Source organism: Photinus pyralis, unplaced genomic scaffold (genome assembly GCF_008802855.1).
Source record: "Photinus pyralis isolate 1611_PpyrPB1 unplaced genomic scaffold, Ppyr1.3 Ppyr1.4_LG1, whole genome shotgun sequence".
NCBI classification, from domain to species: Eukaryota; Metazoa; Arthropoda; class Insecta; order Coleoptera; family Lampyridae; genus Photinus; species Photinus pyralis.
The window spans coordinates 3,455,534-3,479,177 of NW_022170249.1; the positions used below are offsets into that span (position 1 = coordinate 3,455,534).

Genomic DNA, 23,644 nt, shown 5'->3' on the forward strand with positions numbered 1-23,644 from the left:
GAAAAATGAACTTTAAATATCCTGAACAGAAATACTGTTACAAGTATGTTTTCTTCTTACACTATTTTCCTATCTCCAATAATACAAGAAATATCCGCTTGGACACGCAAAATCAATCACACTCTATCTTTAATGTTTTAAGCAATCATGGCAATTTCGCAACTACTTCGGATGTACAGGGTGTCCTATTTTTAACACTTTTATAGAGTATGACGCCTATATTACTTTTTCATACCACTAAGTGCTATCAAAAATGGGACACCCTGTCCAAGGTAGGTGCGAAGTTGTCATGATTACTTAAAACATCAAATATACAGTGTGATTGATTTTGCGTGTCCAAGCGTATGACGCCTATATGTATTACTTTATCATAGCACTAACAAAGTGCTATCAAAAAAGTAATATAGGCGTCATCATGTACACTTTAAAATGGTAAAATCAAAATTTGAAAATCTACGTTCGCTTAAAATTTACGAGGGAAAATCAAAAAATTGTCAATTTCAGAATGACCCTATATATGCTTAGTTAAAAGGGATACAGAAAAATGTTTAATACAAAAGTTTCTGTATTATGATTCTTGAATAATATGACGTTTTCAAAATAAGCATATGGGGTCAGGTAAAAATGATCGACCTGATCGCATTTTGTAATCTAAAAATATAGCATATTAAAGTCTCTTTTCAAAAAAATTAGACCCCAGGGATGATATTCATAAGATACTTAAGTGATTCAAAAACATTTTAAAAAAAGGTTTAAATGATTTAAAAAATGTCAAAAAATGAGCTTAGGTTCGATAACCCCGTATAGATATTTTGAAAACTGCAGATTATTTAACAATCATTATACAAAACTCTTTTGTAATAAAGATTTTTCTGTATCTGTTTAAACTATGAGAATATATTGTCGTTCTTGACATTGACATTTTTGTATTTTACGGACCCTATAAAAATGTCGAAAATGGGACACCATGTACAAAACTTACAGTGCAAAAAATTCTTAGTCCAGACCTGTTTACCATCATGTTTTACATGCCCGTTCATGAGTTGATTGAACGAACACTCTAAAACTAATTCGTGGCGTTTGTTTTTCAAGGCACCTATTACATTTTTTGCCTAATAAATGCTTAGAGACATTGAAAGTACAAAAATGACACAATGCAGAAGATTTATTGATTTTTAAACTTATTTTTATGTATTAAATTTTACTCACGGAGTATGATCGAGGAGAATTCAAAGTTCTTTTAGATTAATTTTGCTTTGGTCTGTTCTGTCTTGCGTTCCTTGTTTACTTCACTGCATTTTTCCACTTTACTTTCCTTGATTCTACTTCCTATGCGTTCTTCCCCGTTGCTGACCACTTCATTAATTTTGTTCTGTCCTTTCTAATACTGCAGTATCTACTGGCATATTATCAATCTGGCAATTGTATCCACTATCATTTCATTATGTTCTTTTCTTGCAAAATGTGCAAGCTGTGCAGATCTTCTTAATTCAACATCTCTTGTGGATTTATTGTCTGGTGGTCGTAATAGATCTGGCAATGGGCCAGTTACAGTTACCCCACTTGCATAAAATAAAATTGAATTTCTACGTGACTGGCAGAAATCCCAATATAACAATCAATTTTTAATTTAATTTAAAAAGTTCAATGTCTAAACTAGGCTGGCTCATTGGTACTGCCAAAGCAAAAAAAAAACAATTATTTCGCTAACATTGCAGCGCAATTTAGAATGTTCACATATGAGCTCGAAGCCCTCGCATCATATACAGAAAAGAGCATTCGTCCTATCAGATTCAGTTCTAATACATCATCATAAGCATAAAGACAATTTACAATAGTTAGTACACGTTAATTTAATTTTTTTAATACGTACTCTTATTCCAGGTATATACGTGTATCTTACTTAGAACTTGGTGAGACCCACCAATAATCCCGCGTTTTATTTTGCGAGATACTCGCCGTTATTGTTAGCGATGCCACGAAGAAAAAATCTCTACTTGTCACAATTAGTTTAAAATTCAGTACATTCTATTCCATTTTTATTTGTGCACGTCTCCAATTCGAAAATGTTCCCTCGCGTAAATTTTGTCACTCATAAAATGAATTACCTTGCTACCAGTTAGGCTATCTTGCAAATTTTAATGTAGACTGTAGGTAACTCGCACTTCGTCAGCAATTTATTCACAAAGCGTCTCTTAACGAAACGATTAACAAAAATGAATCTCAGCGACGTTCTTAGTAGTTTCGAATTTCGACTTATCTGCGTGAACACTCGTTTCTTATCTTAAGGTGCTTTCTTTTCTCGAATATAAGTTCTGTTTTCATTCCTATTCCTATAACGGCAAATTTTAAATTTAACAAAACACTGTTAAAGCATGGCCTCTGATGACCTTGTAAATGACTATCTATCTTTACCTAACAAATACTAAAAAATATATACAGGGTACTTAGAACACAAGTTACTGTTTAGTTTAAACACATCTTTACTTTCAGCAATGTGATGTATATACTGCACTACTACTTATACTATTGTATGTAAATTATAATGTACCTAATGTATTCTAAATACAGTATGTATGTTATGTTAAAGTAACAACTTAGCTGAAAACTTATTGCCTAAAACATTCCTAATTTAATCACTATAATCTGAAATTAAATTGTTGGAAATTTCAAAACTAATTATTTTTAAAACAATAACTTACCTACTATAAATACTCATCTAATTTGCTCATGCTTTAATATCACAATTTAGGAAATTGTGCAGGAAGAGACTGAAGTAAAGAGATATTCCACAGTTATAAATGGCAGCTCGCAGGAAAAGAGCGGGGAAATTAAGGGAAGTTCAGGCAACGAGAAGTTGGTGGCTTCAAGTCGTGGAACAACTTACAGTGAAAGTAAGGTGGTGAGATATTCTTCCATGTGAATCTCAAAGAACGCTTACAGATGAGACCGAAGAAACCGTAGAGCTCAAAGATTTAAACAAGGGTACTTCGGAAGATACAGAAACTGAAGAAACAACATTGTATGCGAATACAAGCAAAGACAAAGAGGACGAAACACACCGCCCCTGGCAGACACTAGTGTCTTACGTTGACGAATTAACCGTGGGCGGAAGAAGAAATTCGAAGGGGCAGTACGTCGACGGTTTGGGAAAATTTCCCGGATTCGGTCGGAATAAGCCTGATAAAGTGCCACCAGACTGTTTTCCAAAGCAGTGCTACGATAGGTAAGGGTGAATGCCCGGATTGCAGCAAGCTTAGCTATCTATTTCAGATGTATTTTTTGGGAAAAATGCACGAATTTTAAGTGGTTCAGAAAGTTTATGAAGCTTCGTTCTGCGATTTTGTCCGTTGTGGATACGCCCGCATTTGAGTGGTTTATTTTGGTTTTAATTTTCGCGTCAAGCGTCACGTTATGTTTTGAAGATATATATTTGGACGAAAATCCGAGGCTCAAACACATACTGTATTGGACAAATTTTGCATTTTGCATTATATTTGTTATAGAAATGTTGTTAAAATGGGTTGCGTTAGGATTTCACAAATACTTTACCAGTTTTTGGACATTATTGGATTTTTCTATAGTTTTTGTAAGTATACACCTGATTGTTTAACCATTTACCTGTTCGCAACGATTAGGTAAACGGGTAAAGCTAGCATTACCAGACTATTAATTGTTTAATTATACTTCACTTTCAGGTATCGATGTTTAGCTTATTAATAGAAGAAAATGAAAATTTGAAAGTGCTTCGCTCATTACGGACGTTGCGAGCGTTACGACCGCTTCGGGCAATAAGTCGATGGCAAGGGATGCGTATAGTTGTTAACGCCTTAATGTACGCAATACCTAGCATTTTCAATGTACTGTTAGTATGTTTGGTATTTTGGCTAATATTTTCGATTATGGGCGTACAATTTTTTGGAGGAAAATTTTACAAATGCGTGGATGAAGAAGGTGAACTGTTACCAATTTCTGTAAGAAACGAGGTAGAGTAAGTCAAAATTAATTTAACGTCTTGTGTTTTTAGATTATAGAAAATAAGTACGACTGCCATGCCAATAATTTTACCTGGATCAATTCCAAAGTGTCGTTTGATCATGTGGGAATAGCCTATTTGGCACTTTTTCAAGTGGTAAGTATTTTTTTAGACTTGATAAATACAGTCCATCCATCAGAGAGTAGAAGATCTCAGCAGAATAGCAGAAATCTTTGAAACAAGGCTCATATCTCTTGCCATTTGTTTAGCTTTTCTCCATGTCGTCTCTCTTCTGCTTAATATCTCGCTAATTACTTCGTTCCAGCTGTTCTTTGGTTAACATCTTATAGTCTTTGTCAATGTACCTTCGCTTCCCAAATATGTTATACCAGTTTTTGGTTGATGCGTCTTTGTACCATTGACCATACCAGCTTAATTAATTTATTTATTTACAATTAATTACTTACTCACAATTTATAACATAACACGAGCGCATCGATGTTGAGACTAACTCAAAACACAATCGATTCGCTTATATAGCAAATACAATCGTCCTAGAATGTCCTTAGAGTGCTCCCGAACGCTTCCGAATGTTCTAGAACAAACACATGATATTTCCCGTAAAGAATGCGCCACATCCGCCTTAGTTTCTTATCACCGATGACTAATCTTTCATGGCGTCTCGATGTCGATCGGGATTACTAGAATATCTTCTACAAGAGTATGAATCTGACCATAAAAACATTTATTTTTGTGGTTCTTGGTGCATTTGTTATACCCTCTCGTTTATTTCAATGTCCTGGTTAAAACTTTCTTCTGTCGTAACTCCTACGTATTGTTTCACTGGTCAAACTTGTTCTTCCTCGATTCCTAAATTCATTGATAATTGTATAAAGAACAATAATTAATGGTTCCAAACAATCATAAGAAATTTGACAAATGGCATTCGTTAGGATTAAGCTGAATAGTAGGGCGTATAGGCCCAAAAAAGGTAATAAATTTAAGTTAAATAAAGTTTTAATGTGTAAAAACTTACAATTTTTGATACTAAACACGCCAAGTAGTTAAAAACAATAATCATGTATTATGTATGTATATTTCGGAGCCTCCTAAGTTTATTTTGCCATTTTTAACATTTCTAGCTTCAAGGCGTAGTTTTACAAAAAAAAATGCTTCGCTCTTTGTTTGTATATATTTCTTCAATTCCAGATTCAATGCAAACTTTCATTATTTCTGCTTATTCCCTTTTCCATATACTTTTAGGGCATTTTCCAAACCGATGTTGGAAGGCCACTTCGTTCGTGATTTAAAATTTTAGTATAATTCATTCAACGAATATATCAGTTAAAATTTCGTGCTCTATCTCGCGATCCCGTTCCAAATCTAATTAATTATCTAGATTTTTTAATATTTATAATTAATTCAACACGTGTTTCATTTTTTCATTCCTATTTAAAAGATTTACACACCTCTTGATGGTAAATAAAATGTAACACACACAAAACTGTGGTAAAAAATTCAATTTCACAATTAAACTAAAAAGAAAAAATCACCAAAACCTTTTATTTGGTTTCGCTTATCATTCATAAAAAATATACTGTTCAGTTCACTGTTCAATTCCGTGGGTCGACCTCATCAGGAATATTAAATTGACTATGAGCAAAAAAATTTTTTATACGAAATCCCCAAACGATCGACCGATTGCCGTTTAAATTAAATCTTATTGTCACCCCATATAAACAAGATAGCTACACAAATTTGGTTAGTAAAGTTGTTTTTTATCGCAGCCAACCACTTCAAATATAAGCTATGAACCTTCCACACCCTCGACCACAACGCTTTCGTGGTAACAATTTATTTGAACTCAAGCACGCCAATCCAATAATGAAATAACAAGAAAATGTTCGCTAACGTAAATTCGCCACTTTATATTAGTTTTAGTTATAAAAAAACTCGTAATAGATTTCGTCTAAATCTGTGTTTCTCAAACTGGGGGGGACGCGCCCCCCTGGGGGGGCGCAAGGCGTTGTTAAAGGGGGCGCGAGATCCCCGATATGTTTGAGGTAAATATTTACTTTTAAAATATTTGTATTAAGTATTTTTATGTACGATTGTATTTGACCAATTCTTACGCCAATAAGGTATCTACAATTCGGTAAAGTTTTCTATTATTGTACTTTGTAAATATCTTGTGATAAACTACGCTAATAAAGTATTATTAAATTGGCCTTTCTATTGATGTTGCGCAATGTTGCCAGTGTGCGATATATGATGTTGCTAATGTGCTATAAAAGATCTCGAATGAGCTAAAAACGACCTCAAAAGCCGTTGATGTTATGAATGCAATATCCGACTTGATTGAAAAACATAATATTTTATGGGCCACAACTTTTTTAGCACCGTCAGAAAGTTGAGAAAAATTTACCAAGCTTTTGTTAAAATTATTTTTTTATATCTTTGAAAATAAATGGACGCCAACGGCTTTGTATCTCTTACGGTAGTCCCCATAATGAAAAAAAAACTGTAATTTTTTAATAAATACGCTTGTATTAACAGCACTTTTTATTTTTTAATCGGAGTGGGGGAGGGCGGAGCGTGAGTAATTTCAGTTTTATGAAATGTGGTTCAATGGAAATAAGTTTGAGAACCACTAGTCTAAATGGTGGCTCAGTTTTCTTTTATAATGCGGCAATTAACTGCAACTTTCGCGATAAAAATATCACGTACGATTACGCGGCGATTTATCTCGATTATACGAATTCGTCTTGCAAATTTTAGTTGAAAATTCTCTTCGAAAGTTCGGCGAAGAATCCTTCTCTCCCACCTAATTTTTACTTATGTACTCGCCCAGCCCGAATACTGAAACGACCCCAACGCAAAACAAGCTTCGGCTACATTTTTTATACATGCAAAGGTATTACAGAAACGCCGTCCATCATGCTCCGTCAGAGCGGCTTTTAGCACCGAAAACACTGTGACTTTTTTTACTATTATCAGTTTGTATACTCGCTTTGTATCTGAAAGCGCTTCATTCTCTCATATTTTAGTTCCGTTCTCTTTCTCTATGGAGCTGTACACGCATAAAATTTCCTATACTGGCAAATTTGTAAATTCCAAATCTTTCTAAGTCTAAAGCGACCATGTGTTTCATAGCCGATATTGGTTTTCTATAGGTTGTCTAGTGATTTACCAGAGTTGGTCGGCCGACAGACACATAAACGAAAAAATCCGTTCCATTCATGTGTGTGAGTATTAAATTTCATTTACCTTTCAGGCAACGTTTGAAGGATGGATGGAAGTAATGGCGGATGCAGTTGACGCTAGAGGCGTGCACCTACAACCTCAAAGGGAAGCCAATCTTTACGCTTACATCTACTTTGTCATATTCATAGTGTGCGGCTCTTTTTTCACCTTAAACTTATTCATTGGCGTAATAATCGACAACTTTAACATGTTAAAAAAGAAGGTAAGTACCCTTAAAGCGAGCGCGCATTGAGTTTGCATTAATCGAAATTAGTACGAAGGAGGGGTTTTGGAAATGTTTCTAACCGAAAGCCAAAAGCACTACTATACGGCTATGAAGAAGTTGGGGAGGAAAAAACCACAGAAGGTTATCAAAAGACCGTTGAATCAATTTCTGGCGATGTTCTACGATCTTTCCAACTCGAGAAGATTCGAAATTGCTATCTTCATTTTAATTTTTTTGAATATGTTAACGATGGGAATTGAACATTACAACCAACCCCACGCAGTATTTTTTATTCTAGAAGTTAGTAACGCCTTTTTTACCACAGTTTTTGGATTAGGTAAGTTAACCGTTTTGTAATTAACGCGCTTCCTTTTCACGTTCTGTTTCAGAAGCGATAGTGAAAATGCTCGGTTTACGTTATCATTACTTTACGGTCCCATGGAACGTCTTCGATTTTTTATTGGTATTAGCTTCAATATTAGGGATACTGATGGAGGATATCATGATCGATTTTCCAGTCTCCCCGACCCTCCTCAGAGTTGTGCGCGTGTTTCGTATAGGTAGAATACTGCGATTAATCAAGGTAAGTGCGAAATGAGTAAACAAAATAGTACATGTAATTAAATTTAAGGCTGCCAAGGGTATTAGGAAGTTACTATTTGCGTTGGTGGTGTCACTGCCGGCCCTATTCAACATCGGCGCATTACTCGCTCTTGTCACATTCATCTATGCTATAATTGGCATGTCATTGTTCGGACATGTCCGACAAACCGGAGCTTTGGATGATATGGTCAACTTTCAAACATTTGGACATTCGATGCACTTGTTATTTCGTTTGATGACCTCAGCCGGGTGGAATGACGTACTCGAATCTTTAATGATTGAACCTCCAGAGTGCGACCCGACATTTAAAGGGCAGGGAAACGGCGACTGCGGTTACCCCTTGTTATCCATTACTTACTTTACCAGTTTTATCATAATCAATTACATGATCATTATCAACATGTACATCGCCATCATCTTGGAAAACTTCAACCAAGCGCATCAAGAGGAAGAAATCGGTATTGTTGAAGATGATTTAGAAATGTTTTATATCCGATGGTCAAAGTAAGTGAGCACGGAAGGTACCCGTTCTACATCTTTGTTTTTAGATACGATCCACACGCTTCGCAGTTCATTCGGTTTTCTCAACTGTCCGATTTCATAGCGTCGCTGGACCCTCCTCTGGGAATTTCGAAACCAAATACAGTTGCCTTAGTGAGTTTTAACCTACCAATAGCGAAAGGAAATAAGATACATTGCTTGGATATTTTACACGCGTTGGTGAAGCACGTTCTTGGACACGTGGAAGAAACTGACACTTTCCGTCAGGTAAGTTTTGTGTAGGTACAACATAAAACAGTGGTGGCGAACCTATCGAACGAATGGTGTAAAAATTCCTTTGACCTGGGTAAAATTTCAGCACAAATGATCCTTCTTGCATTTTATTGTGAAAAGTGTCAATTTTAACATTTTCAAAAGCACCATTAATCCCGGCCCAGGAATCAGTCAAAATTCAAGATGGCGACTGAATTGTATTTTTCACTTATAATTGCACAAGAGGTTTGTATTTCACTGAGTAAATTTGGGTTGTTTAGGTAATGAAAATCTGTTGCCTAGCAATTAGACGAGACGAGACGAGTTCAATTGCTAAAAGGAAACAGATTTGAATTGCAACAACCCAAATTTACTCAGTTTCAATACAAACCTCGAGTGTAATTCGGCAGGACAATTTAACGAACAAGAAATCATCATCATTAATCAATCAATTATTGACAAATGTCATACTGAAATAGTCATATGTCATGTTACATTCAATAATAACAAATATATATTGATGAACATTTATTCGAGGTCATTGACTGCCGCCATCATTGTACCGACTGTGTCTCCTGTCCCTAGTAGGGACTATACATATAATCATGACATCCTTTTTCTTTAAACAAAGTTATACAAACAAAACTTACAGAGATACTTAAATACTATACTATTCTACAACATAATCAGACAAATATTGGGGTTTCTTAACTACCCTTCCAGTTCGCGTTTTACAAGAAACTTCTGGCTTAATTAATGAACTTAATTCCTGACGAGATTCCTGATTATTACTATTTTCTGTCTTTTCAGGATTTTGAACTTGTTCACTATTTTGCATTAAGGTTACAGGTTCATCTACGCGAAATTGTGTTGACGCTTTATACATATTATGCCGATTTCTATCTACTATATTACCTGAAGGTAACTGTACTTGGTAAGAACGAGGTCTATCTGCTGGACCTATTACTTTTACCGGTGTCATATTATGAACTTTATCTCGAATGTGTACTATTTCTCCCTTTTCGAAAGACAATGGTTTTACATTATTTTTTCTATCATGAAAATACTTATATTTTTCTTGAGAATGTTTTAGTTTATCTCTGATAGACTGTTCATTTGTTAAAAAAAAATCTTCAGTGGTAGGTAGAAAGGCATTAATTTTATGTCCAAAAACCAATTCACTGGGGGACTTATTGATTTCGCTACTTATCGGTGTATTTCTGTACTCAATTAAGGCTATATATGGATCTAGTCCCGAGTCAACTGATTTTTTAAGCATATTTTTTATTGTTTGCACATATCTTTCCACCATGCCATTAGATCTAGCATAATAAGGACTTGAGGTTTGGTGCTGTAAACCCCATTCTCTAATAAAATCTTTAAATTTAAAACTTCTGAAAAATTGTGGTCCACCATCACTATAAATGATCTTTGGTTTTCCAAACAAAGAAAAAATTGACTTTAGTGCAACAATAACATTCTCAGTAGTTTCAGCACGTAATTCCTTAAAATCAACATACTTTGAATAATAATCGATCACTAGAACAAAGGTCTTATTCTGAAAATAAAATAAATCTACCCCTACTATCTCCCAGGGTCTATTCGGTATGTCTCTTAATAATAACTTTTCATGGCCATGTTTTCTTTGATATTTTAAACAAGAACTGCAATTTTTTACTACATCCTCAATTTCTTTAAACATGTGAGGCCAAAATAAAACACTTTTTGCCCTTAATTTGCATTTTTCAATTCCAAAGTGACTACAATGAATTAATTTTAACATTTTTGATCTTAAACTTTTTGGAACAACAACAGTTTCATTTCTAAAAAGCAAATCATTAATCACAAATAAGGTATCTCTAATGCTATAATAAAACTTTAACTGATTTGGTAAATTTCTCTGATTACAGCTCTGTTCAAATTCTGAGGGTCCAAACATAACCTCAGTGAACCATCGGGCTTCTTGACGGTTACTAATGAGCTGCACCACTCCGTCGGTTCAGTCACACTTCTAATTATTCCATTTTTTACCATTCTCTCTAACTCGAGCTTAACTTTAGGTTGCAAGCTCAATGATATTCTTCTCAGTGGTTCTGTAACTGGTTCTATCTCACTTTTGAGTCTAATTTCGCAACTCTGCTTCATCTCACCGATGCCTTTGAATAAATCTTCATTTTGTTTAATTAAATACTCTACGTTGTTTTGTTCCACTGCATGTACTTTTTTCAGTAATTGGAACTTTTCTATAAACGGTAGTCCAATTATACAGGGTGCGTCTAAATCTACTACTTGGAAGTCCACATCATACTTTTTCTCCTTTATTCTGCATTCTAATGTTGTCTTACCCACGACATCAATTTTAGAATCATTATAGCTTTTTAACTTGACTTTACTTGGTCTTACATAGAGATTTAAATCCTTTGCAACTTTTAGGTTCAAGATATTAACATCAGCTCCCGTATCCACTTTACAATTAATGCTGTGCTTACCTACGTTAATTTTCTGAAACCACTCGCTAATGCCATTGACATACTTGACATTGTCTTCTTTCTTCTTCACCATCCCCACGAACATTTCATCTCCATCGGTTTCTTCCAACTCACTTGAGCTTTCCTGAACCTCATACACTTTTGCTTTCTTCGAGGAACTTGACGACACATTTGACGGACACATAACCGCAAAGTGGTTGTATTGCTTACACTTGTTGCACATCTTACGAAACGCTGGACACACTTTTCCATGCTTTAAGCCGCATGCTTTACACCTGCTTTGTTTTCCATGGTGGTCGTCCCTCGTCTCCTTTTTGTACTTTGGCTTCCTCGACACTGCATCAATCTTTGATCCACATTCTCCAATCTGTTTCGACTGCAAATTCGCCAGCTCAGCTGCTCTACACATATCCACACATTTCTTCAAGTCGAGCTCTGTCTCCCTAAGCAATGCATCTCTCACCTTATGATCTATTACACCACATACAATTCTATCACGTATCAAGCTATCCTTGACATCTCCAAAATTGCAACTTTGAGCCAACTTTTTCAGATCGGTCACGAAACTGTCTATACTCTCCCCATCTTTCTGTCGTCTGGTGTGAAACATATGCCTATTTATTGTTTCATTTTCCTTCGGCTTAAAGTAGACTTCAAGTTTTTTAAGTACTTCTTTCCAACTCTTTCTCTCTTCATCCGACAATTCTAATGTAGTGTAAATTTCATACACTTCTGAGCCAATACTATGTAATAGTATTGCCACTTTCTGCTCACTGGACACACTTGCCTTTACATCCAAGCCCGAAGCCAACATAAACATTTCAAACTGTTGCTTCCACTTTCTAAAATTTACTCCTACGTCTCCTTCCAAGCTCATCGGACTTGGTGGCTTTAAACCTTCCATTGTACAAGTATGGAATAAGTACTCGAAAACAACTCTAACCTAACTTCAGTAAAAACACAAAAGTTTTCACACCGTATTTTGGTTTTGGACACTACAGTCCTCGGCACACAATCGCACTTAGCAATTTTTCGCGTTTATATAACTCACTCGCAGCGCCATGTCATGTTACATTCAATAATAACAAATATATATTGATGAACATTTATTCGAGGTCATTGACTGCCGCCATCATTGTACCGACTGTGTCTCCTGTCCCTAGTAGGGACTATACATATAATCATGACAGTCATATAGGAACGGATAATGCGATATTTGGTTCGAAAATGAATAAGTCAAAAAACACTATACTTCATTCGCTATGGCGCTATGTTTGAAGATAAACACACACAGTAAAAATATAAAACGGCACAAAATTATTGTAAAGTAGAAATATCCAGCACTGCGAACGGAAATAAATGTGTGACATTAACAGCCAATGACACTTCGTCCGTTTAATTAGCCACATAAACTACCAGCTTACAAAATTCGCCAGTAGTTTTATGTTTCAGCGTAACACTGACTCGTGTTTTAACCAATCACAGTGAAGATCAAAGCTTCCATATGCGTTCTAGCGCTACCTTCTTAAAATGAATACAGTATAGTGCATTTTTAGCAAATTTGGCAAACAATTTTAGTATAAAGGATCAGCATAAATTATTACATTATAAATTATTTCATAGGTGAATAGAAAAATAACAACTATGTCACTATATGACCCCACCATAAAACGAACTTGTTTTTCAAAATGGCCGCCATTTAATTACGTATTTTGTTACTTAGTTTTGAAGTATTAAAGTGGCCACCATTTTGAAAATGGTTATTTTTTATATTTTTATTTTTGTATATAAAAAATGATGCCATTGAATCACTCAAATCAAATTGCCTATTATTAGACATAGAGAAACCTTTATTTCACATATTAAACTTACAAGAAAAAAAAACCACTATTTCAAAGTATGGGTCATTTCCCATTAAACCTATTGAACAAACATTGAAATTGTGATTGCACATTTTTTTTCCAAAATGGTGGTGATTTAAATATTTCAAAACTAAATAGCTATTTAAATGGCCGCCATTTTGAAAAAAAAGGGGACATTTTTGCCAAATTTCCTCAATCTTGCATTTTGACTGATTTCCTGTGCCGGGATCAATAGGGATGTTAATTAAAATTTATACATCCCACAGTATAATGCAAAAATCTAAGCATTAGAGTAACATGAAAAATAAAACCAGTTCCCCCTCCCCCTACACCCCCTATTTTGATAAGGGACAAGAAAGAAGGCGGTAGTTGATAGAGAGCAGTTCCTTTTTGTTGAGAAACTTATACTTTGTGCAAACCAATTTATTTTGATGTGACCTTTCATTATAATACCATGAAGGGTAAAACGTATGCTCACCCCCCCCCCCCCTTTTTCAAAAGTTTCACGTGGAACCACTAAAGGTAAACGTATGAAAAATCTGAGGCAAATTGGTTGTTGCGTATAAAAGCTTTACTTTCAAAAAACAATATCTCGGGAAATAACTAATGTTTAGGGGAAGGAGGGGGGCTAAGATACCAGTATTCTGACCTTGGTCGCGGTACGCGTCAACACGCCAAGGGCGACTCGCCACCGGACCGCTCGCCACCGACTGACTCGCCAACGAGAAGAAATTTCATAAACTGAAACTCTATGCAATAAAATTAATAATCCAACTAGTTCAAAAACTAAAAAACCCACACCAATACAAATAACCAGTTATTGAAAACGAACTAAACTTGCTATTGTACCCCTAAGATACTCGTATTTAGATCACGGCGAATGGATTATAACAAAATAACAAAAGTCACGAGACCTTCTAATCCGTATTAGCATTGAATAAAAACACTATTTTTATTCAATGGTATTAGCTTGAGGTAGCGTCAATCTCCGTAGAATTCGTCTTGCTGAGAATTTCCCTAGGTCAAGGTTCGTATTGATTCGGTGGTATATGAACCTCTTTCCTTAAGGAGGAGGGGACTGCCAAAATTCCTACTTTATATATGTAACGTCAACTGTAGCGTGAGCACTTTATTTCGAGCGTATACAGCTGGTAGTTATCTCTTTAAATAAGTGATCCAAAACCAAGTCATTATACGTTCAATTATAGTATTTTGATTACTCAAATAAATAATCACAACTCCATGGATACCTCGGTTTATAAATTATGAATTTATAATTGTCATATTATCGGCCGGTATTATAAAGCGTATGTTGTCAACTAATAATGTTGTTAAACCGTGTGATTCAATTTTTTTGCAAGGAATGATGTTATTCTTTGAAAAAACTTAAAATCACATGCTTTAACAACATTGTTACCCTGATAATATAGTTAAGTATTTTTTATAATACCTACCGGCTTGTAACAGTTACAACCCATTTCGTAAAAAATTAACGGTTTTAATACTAATAACTTGCTCATTGAGCGGTTTTGGATAAAATCTTGTATTTAACTCGTGGACATTTCATAAATAAGTAGCTATTGCATTTGACTCGGCTCACACTTCTCCGAATTTAGAGTGTATGCGATCAAAAAACGAATTTAATTTGCAGCCGCTAAAGTCTAACGACGGAACCAACGCAAAATTGACAACTTGCGTCTGTTTTTATGACGGCCCACGTTTTTCGAATCTGTCTGGCTGTCGTAGATATGCAGTCGTACTATAATCCAAAATACAGGGTATCCCGCGAGGAAAGACCAACATTTTTAAAAAATGTGGAACCGGGCGATGTAACGGGAGCCCGCTATGCATTTGAATTTTTTTAAATTTTTATATACATACCTACAGGGTGTCTCACGAGGAAAGGGATAAAACTTTACTACGTGTTTCTTATATGATATCGAGTCGAAAATGAACATGGGTCCACATTTGATTTTTTAATTTTTAAAGTCGTTCACATGAAAAGGTTCGCATCACTTATACATCACTTTGAAGATTGTTCTATGATTAACTGTTTAATTTCAGTTACAAGAGCAAATGGACATAAAGTTCAAGAAGCAGTTCCCCACAAGAAAACAATTAGAAATTGTATCTTCAACGCGCATATGGAAACGCCAAGACAAAGCTGCTAAAATAATCCAAAAAACCTATCGGGAGTATACCAAGTAAGAACAAATTTCTTTAAAAGCTTTGGTGTTGCAAGCAAGTGGTGTGGAACGATGTCTTTATATGTTGTGTTGTCCAAACGTAAAATGCCTCGATAACTTTTTATATAATTAATTTGTAGAAGAAAAAGAGAACGAGAGCGGGAACTTGAAAGAGACGTTGAAGACGAACAAACTCAGACCTCATCACCTGGCGGCGGTTGGCAAGGACGACTGTCCGCATTTTTGCACGTACATCGAGGGAGTCGCGCATCTTCTCGCAAATCCTCTCGGGCCTCGGACGCGAGCGATCTGAGCGAGTTAGGTGGTCCCTGGTTGAATTTGCCGCTGCTCTTGCTGTCGAGCGCGGCGCACATGGCCCCTGAGGAATTGGACTTGGCGCGCGAGTCCCACGATGTCAATATCATGGTAAGTGGAGCTACGCCTCAGGGAAATTCTCCACCAACGCCCTCGTTGCCTGCGCATCCAAGACGACGTAGCATTTACAATTTCTTCTTGCGACATCAGGACGCCGTAGAAACACCTTACGATGTAACTTCGCCGCCTATGTTTAAAAAGTCTTTCAAAACCGGAAGTTTACCGTCACCCATTAACCCTTCGCAGCAATCGGACGAGTTCGCCGTGCGAAAGGGTAGTTTAATTAAACGGAAACCCTCCGAGAAAAAAGGATCTTTTCGAAAAAAAACGGAAAATAAACCGGCGAAGGACACAAATAAAACGGAGCAAGAAACCGACGTTAGCATCCTCGTCACCGAACCTTCTCCAGACTCTCCCTCTTCTAGACCGACTTTGCAAAGACAGCAAAGCGAATCTACCGTAGTGCAAGTATTAGTGCATAGAGAAAGTGAGGAATACAATCACGAGGACGATGAAAACGAAGATCATTTACAAAATAGTGAATTAGAACACTTTATTGTGAACTTGGAACAAGACAGTGATACTCAAGAAGACAGCTGATTTTGACTGAATTTTTAAAGTTGGGGTAAGTCGACACTCCGAATTTCATTTACCGACAAAATAGAAATTTATTAATTCGCTCTATCTACAAACCGTTGTAAAAAGTACTTAATATCTTAATTTCAAATCGTATAAGTATCTAATGCAATACCTACAAGAGTAAATATTAAAATTATGCTTCCATTACGTTACTACAACGTGTAGATTAGGTGTAAATTATAAATGAATTATAATAGGTAGCTATTTCAAGTTTTGCTATGTAAGCCAGTCAATTACAAAGTGCATAGTCTGAGACATCAAAACGAGTGTACAATCAACAGTTAGAAGATCTTATTTAAGAATAGTCGGTACTGTAGCATAGATTCCAGATTCTTAGCTTAAATTGTTACATAATTATATGAAATTAATGGATGTCGACATATATTATATCAATATAATGCGTGATACATAGAGAAATTCAAATAGACATCTCCATTAATTTCAAGAAAAAAACTATTATTCTGTTTAAATTGACTTCTTGATAGTTATTTTTTACATTTAAAAGTCAACTTTTCTATAAAATGCAGATAAAATTAGGAGAAATAATTTAAGTAGTAATCAGTATATTGACAATATCAAGTTACAAGTTATAAAGGCCTAAAAACGTATGTAATACATTAAGTTTATTTTTGTATAGTATAGCACATTATCAACAAGTTCATCCATTCCTTATTTTGTTATTTAGGTTGGTACCGTCAGAGCCATTATTTATCCCTAAACGCTTAAATTCTTGTAGCACAGCTAAAATAGATCCTTCGTTTGATCCTCAATCGACGTACCAACTCAAACGAACGAACAATCATCTGAATATATTTAGTTTCATATTTTGGGACGTTTAAAATATTTACTCCACCAAACTGAAAATAATCGTAGGAGTAATACAGGGTGTTGAATTAGTGGTAGTCTATAATTTATGTTACGATCATTTGAATTGGGAACAGTTTTTGACTAGAAATAGCAATTACTAAATAATTGTGATAAAATTTTATAAAAGCGCAATTAGAAAAAATAATTTTAAATGTCTCAAGATTGAATAGATACTAAAATACCTATTATTACACGAATCACATCTATTGTTATTAATGTTACGAAAATGTCTATATGTTAAGAAAAAGCAATACATAGTTTTGTTGGTATAAATAGTAATGGGGCCAGTTAAAAACAAGTTTTGTGAGATAAGTAGATTACATAATATTTAGAATTGCAAAAAAGTTTACTTTGAGGAGTATACATTGCTGCAAAGTATAACTGAATAGCCTGTGTAAAATTGCCTCTATATGATTTTTAATGATTGTGATATTGTATTATAAATTGTTAATATATTGTTACATTTTACTTAACTCAAGTATATAATGCCAAAATGAAGCATTGTAGATTACGCCAAAATTGTATAAGTTGAATGGTTAGTGAGAAGTTCTGCCTTCATTATTGCATTTTGAATTTTCTCTGTTCGTATGGGTTATGTAGGCTTAGATTGTATATGATAACGGGTTAGCTTTTAAATATAACATATCTTAATTAATATAATGGTTTATTATTACCCACCGCACTACCCCTTTCCTAGTTTTAATATTGTGTTGGTTCGTTTATAACTCGGTTTATAATTTCGTTTTTATTTCAAATTATACAGTATCGTGGTACTTAATACGAACCATAGATAACGCTAATAAAAAATAAACATAAATTGTGCACAACTCTTGTGCAGGTAAAGACCGTTTTTTAAACCCGAATTAGTTTAGTTTAACATCAGCGTTTCTCAAAGTGTGCAATATAATAAAGGGGGTCCTCCAATTAAATTTTCTTCTATTTTGTATGTGGTTCTATTTGAAATAATCGACTTTAACATGAATACTGGTTGCGTTGTCGCCGGCATTTTTCGTCTTAAATGAATGGAACCCGATGCTGGAGTAGAGCAATGCCATTTTGATGCTTCTTTTTGTATACTGTATATGCAATTTATCATTTTATCAGTTGATTTGTCTAAATTGCATCGTAGATGTGTATCTGTGCTAAATTGATCTTGTTTTCCATTGTATTCATTTGTACCTAGTTATTTTTTACGTGACGTGGCTCGTTTTTATTAATTTCTTTGACTACATTTGACTCGATACTATTTAAATTTTACTTTATATGTTGTGTCTGTTGTCATTTTCTTTATGTTTTGATGTGCACGTGGTTAGACCGGTATTTTATAATAATATTATGTAATCAATGTATGAATCACGAAAAAGGAGAGTACATATATCCTGTATGTTAAAACATTGCGAATCTCTTAACTACCAGTAGAAAATAACATAACTGAATGGCAACACTGCCATTATAGAGTGTATTTTTCTTCATTCCGCAGAGTTTCCAACTAGTGGAGCTCACTGACCTGAATAAAAAATGGATGAACAAGAAAGCAAATTACGACCTCGTGTTAGGCGTCATGCGCAGTAGACATAAACAAGAACTAAAATGATTGTTGTATTGTTAGTTGCCTATAAAATGTAATTTGGAAATTTTAAAAAAAAGCTACAATGCAGATTCACCAATACGTTGAAGTTGAAGACGTTTCAATTTCTCTAAAATTCACTGCACATCCCATATGTGCTAGGTATCCATTTTAAATAGAGGTAATTGATGGAGGTAGGTATAGCCATAGAGGAATTCCTCTATGGTATATGATAACTGATGCCCGTTTGCACCGAAAAATTTAAGCGGAACTTAGCTTAAGTTAAGCCTTAAGCGTAGATTAAAATCCATGAAACTATTGTTTCAACAATCGTTTCCATGGATTAAGCTAAGCTCCACTTAAATTTGTCGGTGCAAACGGCCATGAAAGTTACAGAACTGGATTAGGGACCCCTAAGATCATCACTTCCCAGCTAAATATTTTTTTGTTTCTAGGATTAACATTAATGACATGGCACAACCGAGGCACCTGATTCATAGCATTGAATAAAAACACTATTTTTTATTCAATGTTAATAGGTAATATTTGATCGAAGTAGGCAAAAGCTCACACTGCACATGATGAAAACGGAATCAATCCTAACCTTATCCTTGTATTTACATTTTTCTCCTATTGATTTTTTCTTATATTGTTCGATTTCTTGCCTTTATAGTATTTTTTTTAGTACATGCCTGATAGCAAGAAATCGAACAACAGCAGAAAAAGTAAATAGAAGGACAAAGTTAGAATTGATTTGGTTTTCGCCATGGCGCAGTCACGTACCATCGTCTTCATTAACGTTGTACGCCCATTTTTTAGTTTTAAATTCTAGAGCAATTAATGATTTTCACCATTGAATTTATAAATTCAATGTTTTCACTTAACCGTATTTATTCTGTTTAAAAGTTAAGTGATCACGGTTTCGATATCCGAAGGACAAAATGTACCTATAAAAGTGTCAAAATCTTCGACTATGTACCCACTCGACAAGTCCTACAAATCAAATTTCGCGAGAAAATCAACGTCACACTAATAGAGTCAATTCAAAGGGTATTATACAGAGAATAGCACCTAAGATCCCTCGGATCATAACTCCTTTACCATAAAAGATAGGTACCGAAAAAAGTCTTAGAGGAAAATTGTACCCAATTACCGCCGACATATTTTTAAAATATTTTTTATTATACCTGAATCACAATCTCCGTTTTAAACACTCAAATGCGTGCGAAAAAGGGCCTTTAAAACACACGGGCTTTAAAGTTGCTAAGTAACGATACTTCAAGTATGACTTTTGAAACTGTCATCTGGATGAAATAAAAAATCCTCTTAGGTCGCTTTCTGTAAATGCAGAACATTTCTTTGGCTTTTGTACTTATCCTTTGGTTGAAGCTTTCACAAACGCGCGTAATTTAGGGTATGCTTCCAAATCTGTTCCACTTTTTAATCGCAGCATTGCTTTAAAGTTTTGAATGAATGCACCAAAATATAGAAGATTTAAATACCTTTGACATTTCCTTCATATATGCCAGCATTATGGATGCATTTAATACTGTATTCGTAAGTAACTTCCTATTCATCCATGGAAACAACTTTTCATATTCTTTATAATAGGCTTTAGGTACTGGAGTTGGATTTTACACCTACCAACGTTTGTTTAGATTTTACAACAATCGATTTAATGGGCGGTGTATTATCTTTTTCAACGGAAATAGTTTAATTCACAAAGACGATGATTTTTATAAGCAAACGTCAAGTGACATTTCCATGGCAATCGTGAAATTACGAACACCCAGCCCACCCGAGTATAACGTCAATATGACTTCATTGTATATGAGATACAGTATAATTGGTCTTTAAAGCACTTGCAACGTTAAAGGCACTCCGCTTTGCGTCGTGCCCTTAAACTCGTTGCGCGTGCTTTAAAGACTTGATTATACACTTGTATCTTAATATACTATTTGATCACCAGGGGCGTGCTGTATTTCAGTGGCGTAACAAACTTGCATTTTTTTAAATGGAACAAACACCCCATATTTTCTTACTGTTATAACCTTTTTCCACAATCACATAATTTTTTTTATGTATTTATCGGAAAAATCAAATTTTTGATTGACCTTCGCTAAATGTCATTTTTTTTTTATTTACAAATTGGCGGTTCGACTTGGTTTTTCTCTAAATTTAAAATTTTTAAAAAAATATAACATTTAGCGAAGGTCAATCAAACATTTTATTTTTTCGATAAAGTATCTAAAAAATTATGTGACTCCAAATCAGTAATAAATATGGGGTGTTCCATTAAAAAAAATGCAAGTTTGATACGCCACTGGAATACAGCACGCCCCTGGGAATTTTTGGTATCTTTTATAGTAAAGAAGTTATGATCCGAGGGATCTGGCGCTACACTCTGTACAACATTATATCATTGTACAGGGTGGTTCAATTTCGAGGCTCACCATTAGGACCTAGGTAACGGTGGGAGATACAGTGTAGATTAAATGGTGATAAAGTTGCCCCTTTTTTAAACTAAAAAACCGCTATTGAAATTTTTGAAAATATCAGATCACCGAAAAACTAAAATGTCAAATTTAGAATTTGACATTTTCAGTTTTCCAGTGTTATTTGAACCACCCTGTATGTTTATTATATACAATGGATATACTCATACTCTTTGGCCCATTTCAAAGGAACAAATGAAGGTAAGAATTCTGTTTTCCAGCGGATTGGTAGATTCTATAATCGCTACAATTGGCACAGTCCACGGTAGTTTTTACCAATCCCGATTGAATTTTCATACAGCCTAATTGTAATAACCACTAATCAGTAAACTCAATTCTTAGTTTTTTAGTCGGAGAAACAGATGAAGAAAGCTTCGCAATGGCAAGTCCTGACATCAGTGACATCTAACGCCATATTATACAGAGAGTATCCGAAATGCCAAACTCCACATACCTACCAAGAAGTAAGGAACCAAAGTGACTTCATAACAGTGGTGGCACTCCGACCGTTTTATATAGGAAGCAGGTGTACCAACTCTGACACGTATGCCCGTTGCCTACCTTCCAGTCGTAGGCTGGTTTTATTATGGAGATATTCCTTACATACTTTTTAAAGCAGTTTTACTTGTACCTACAAAATGAAGTTGCTATACACAGACTTTTTTTTCTATTGTACACCTGGTACAATTTGCAGCACTCCTTAACATTCCCATGATCTTTCATCTTTGCATTCTCTTCTCAAGAACATACAGTGCGCTTTATTAAGTGTGCAAAAGTTCGTGCATGTTTGAATCCAGTTTAATTATATGCAATTGGAACTGAAAATAATTCTGAGCAACTTGTCTTGAAGTAAAATATGGTTATCCAACAAGCACCAACTTTTGACTACAGTACTACACATAATGCTCGCCAGGAGAGAATGCCGGCTACAATCATGTAAGGTACAATATTGTAGACTGGCATAGAGTTCTCTGTGATTTGTGAACAGCATTCTCTCCCTGGCGAGTCTTATACATATTGATTACGACTGTAAAGCCATAGACTACTGTACAAAAGTAATCTGTGGTAAAAAATTGTGTTTGCGCCAGTGAGCAACTCAGCAACATTTTTCTGTGACAGACTAAAAACTTTGACGCACTCAGTCCTTCCCAGTTCCCACGAACACGTGTCAGCATTTATTTTTCAAAGATCTACTCAATTTGCCAACACAAACCATATTTTGGAACAATTCATGTTTCAAGCAAAGTGTATATTCTTTGCTTCAACTTTAGCGTGTATTGCTTATACAGTGATATTCATGTTTCATGTAGAAGTAGGCATAGGGCCTATACGAATTTTCTGCCTACTGTAAAGACGCCTAATTTTATGCAACCAAAATAACTTCTTGAAACAAATAAAGATCTGGCTGTCATAAGTATTCTTTGCTGTTATCGGGAAATGTCAACTTTTTCTTTAGTTGAATACTTAGACTATGACATTCTTTCCTTCTCTAAGGTTGAATACATCGCACACGAACCGAAATACGGAAGTGAAAGCAATAATATTCACTTATAATTGCACAAGAGGTTTGAATTTTGCCGAGTAAATTTGGGTTGTTTAGGTAATGAAAATCTGTTGCCTAGCAATTAGACGAGAAAAACTGTCAACTAATAAAAATGCGACACCGAAGGTCTCAGCATTTTTAGGTTGACAGTTTTTCGAGTTCAATTGCTAAAAGGCAACAGATTTGAATTGCAACAACACAAATTTACTCGGTTTAAATACAAACCTCGAGTGTAATTCGGCAGGATAGTTTAACGAACAAGAAATTCACCAAACTAATCAATTATTGACAGACGTCAAACTAGTCATATGGGAAAGGATAATGTGATAATTGGTTCGAAAATGAATAAGTGAAAAAACCACTAGTGCATTTGTCGCTGGAAAAGTTGCAGGTAACTTTTGCCACTGTCAAAGTGACAATTGCACCGCGGCTTATGCGTTTTTTTATACATGAGTTGAATTGTCGCTGGAAAAGTTGCAGGTAACTTTTGCCGCTGTCAAAGTGACAATTGCATTGCGGCTTATGCGATTTTTTATACACGAGTTGAATTGTCAAATTAATTAATATGACAGACCGATCCTCATTTGTTGTAGGTAGTTACTTCGGTTGCATAAAGTTAGGCGTCCTTTAGAAGACTTTTATCATGTAAAAGTAGACATAGGAAATACTTATGTCTACTTATACATGAATATCACTGCATAAATGGAAACCACTAACTTGGCACATACAAAATTACAGTCCACTAAAGTAAATGTATATGTATGTATAAGTACAATGGGAAACCATATACCTAGGCTAGAAATAAATTGAATTGCACCAC

General features: G+C 35.0%; 1 protein-coding gene across 3 annotated transcripts in view; it reads left to right on the top strand.

The window, feature by feature from the left end:
* The window catches only part of LOC116174437 (sodium channel protein 60E-like), a 32,555-nt gene extending 14,719 nt beyond the window's left edge, over positions 1–17,836 (top strand). For all 3 annotated transcript variants that reach the window (XM_031492359.1, XM_031492366.1, XM_031492371.1), the window contains 12 exons: positions 2,753–2,894; positions 2,944–3,226; positions 3,274–3,589; positions 3,699–3,974; positions 4,028–4,132; positions 7,251–7,442; positions 7,494–7,782; positions 7,835–8,028; positions 8,077–8,552; positions 8,597–8,816; positions 15,217–15,356; positions 15,479–17,836. In XM_031492359.1, the coding sequence (XP_031348219.1) occupies positions 2,753–2,894; positions 2,944–3,226; positions 3,274–3,589; positions 3,699–3,974; positions 4,028–4,132; positions 7,251–7,442; positions 7,494–7,782; positions 7,835–8,028; positions 8,077–8,552; positions 8,597–8,816; positions 15,217–15,356; positions 15,479–16,313 (3,468 nt within the window). In that variant the 3' untranslated portion in view covers positions 16,314–17,836. The remainder of the gene's footprint in view (positions 1–2,752; positions 2,895–2,943; positions 3,227–3,273; positions 3,590–3,698; positions 3,975–4,027; positions 4,133–7,250; positions 7,443–7,493; positions 7,783–7,834; positions 8,029–8,076; positions 8,553–8,596; positions 8,817–15,216; positions 15,357–15,478) is intronic.
* The last annotated feature ends 5,808 nt before the right edge of the window (positions 17,837–23,644 follow it).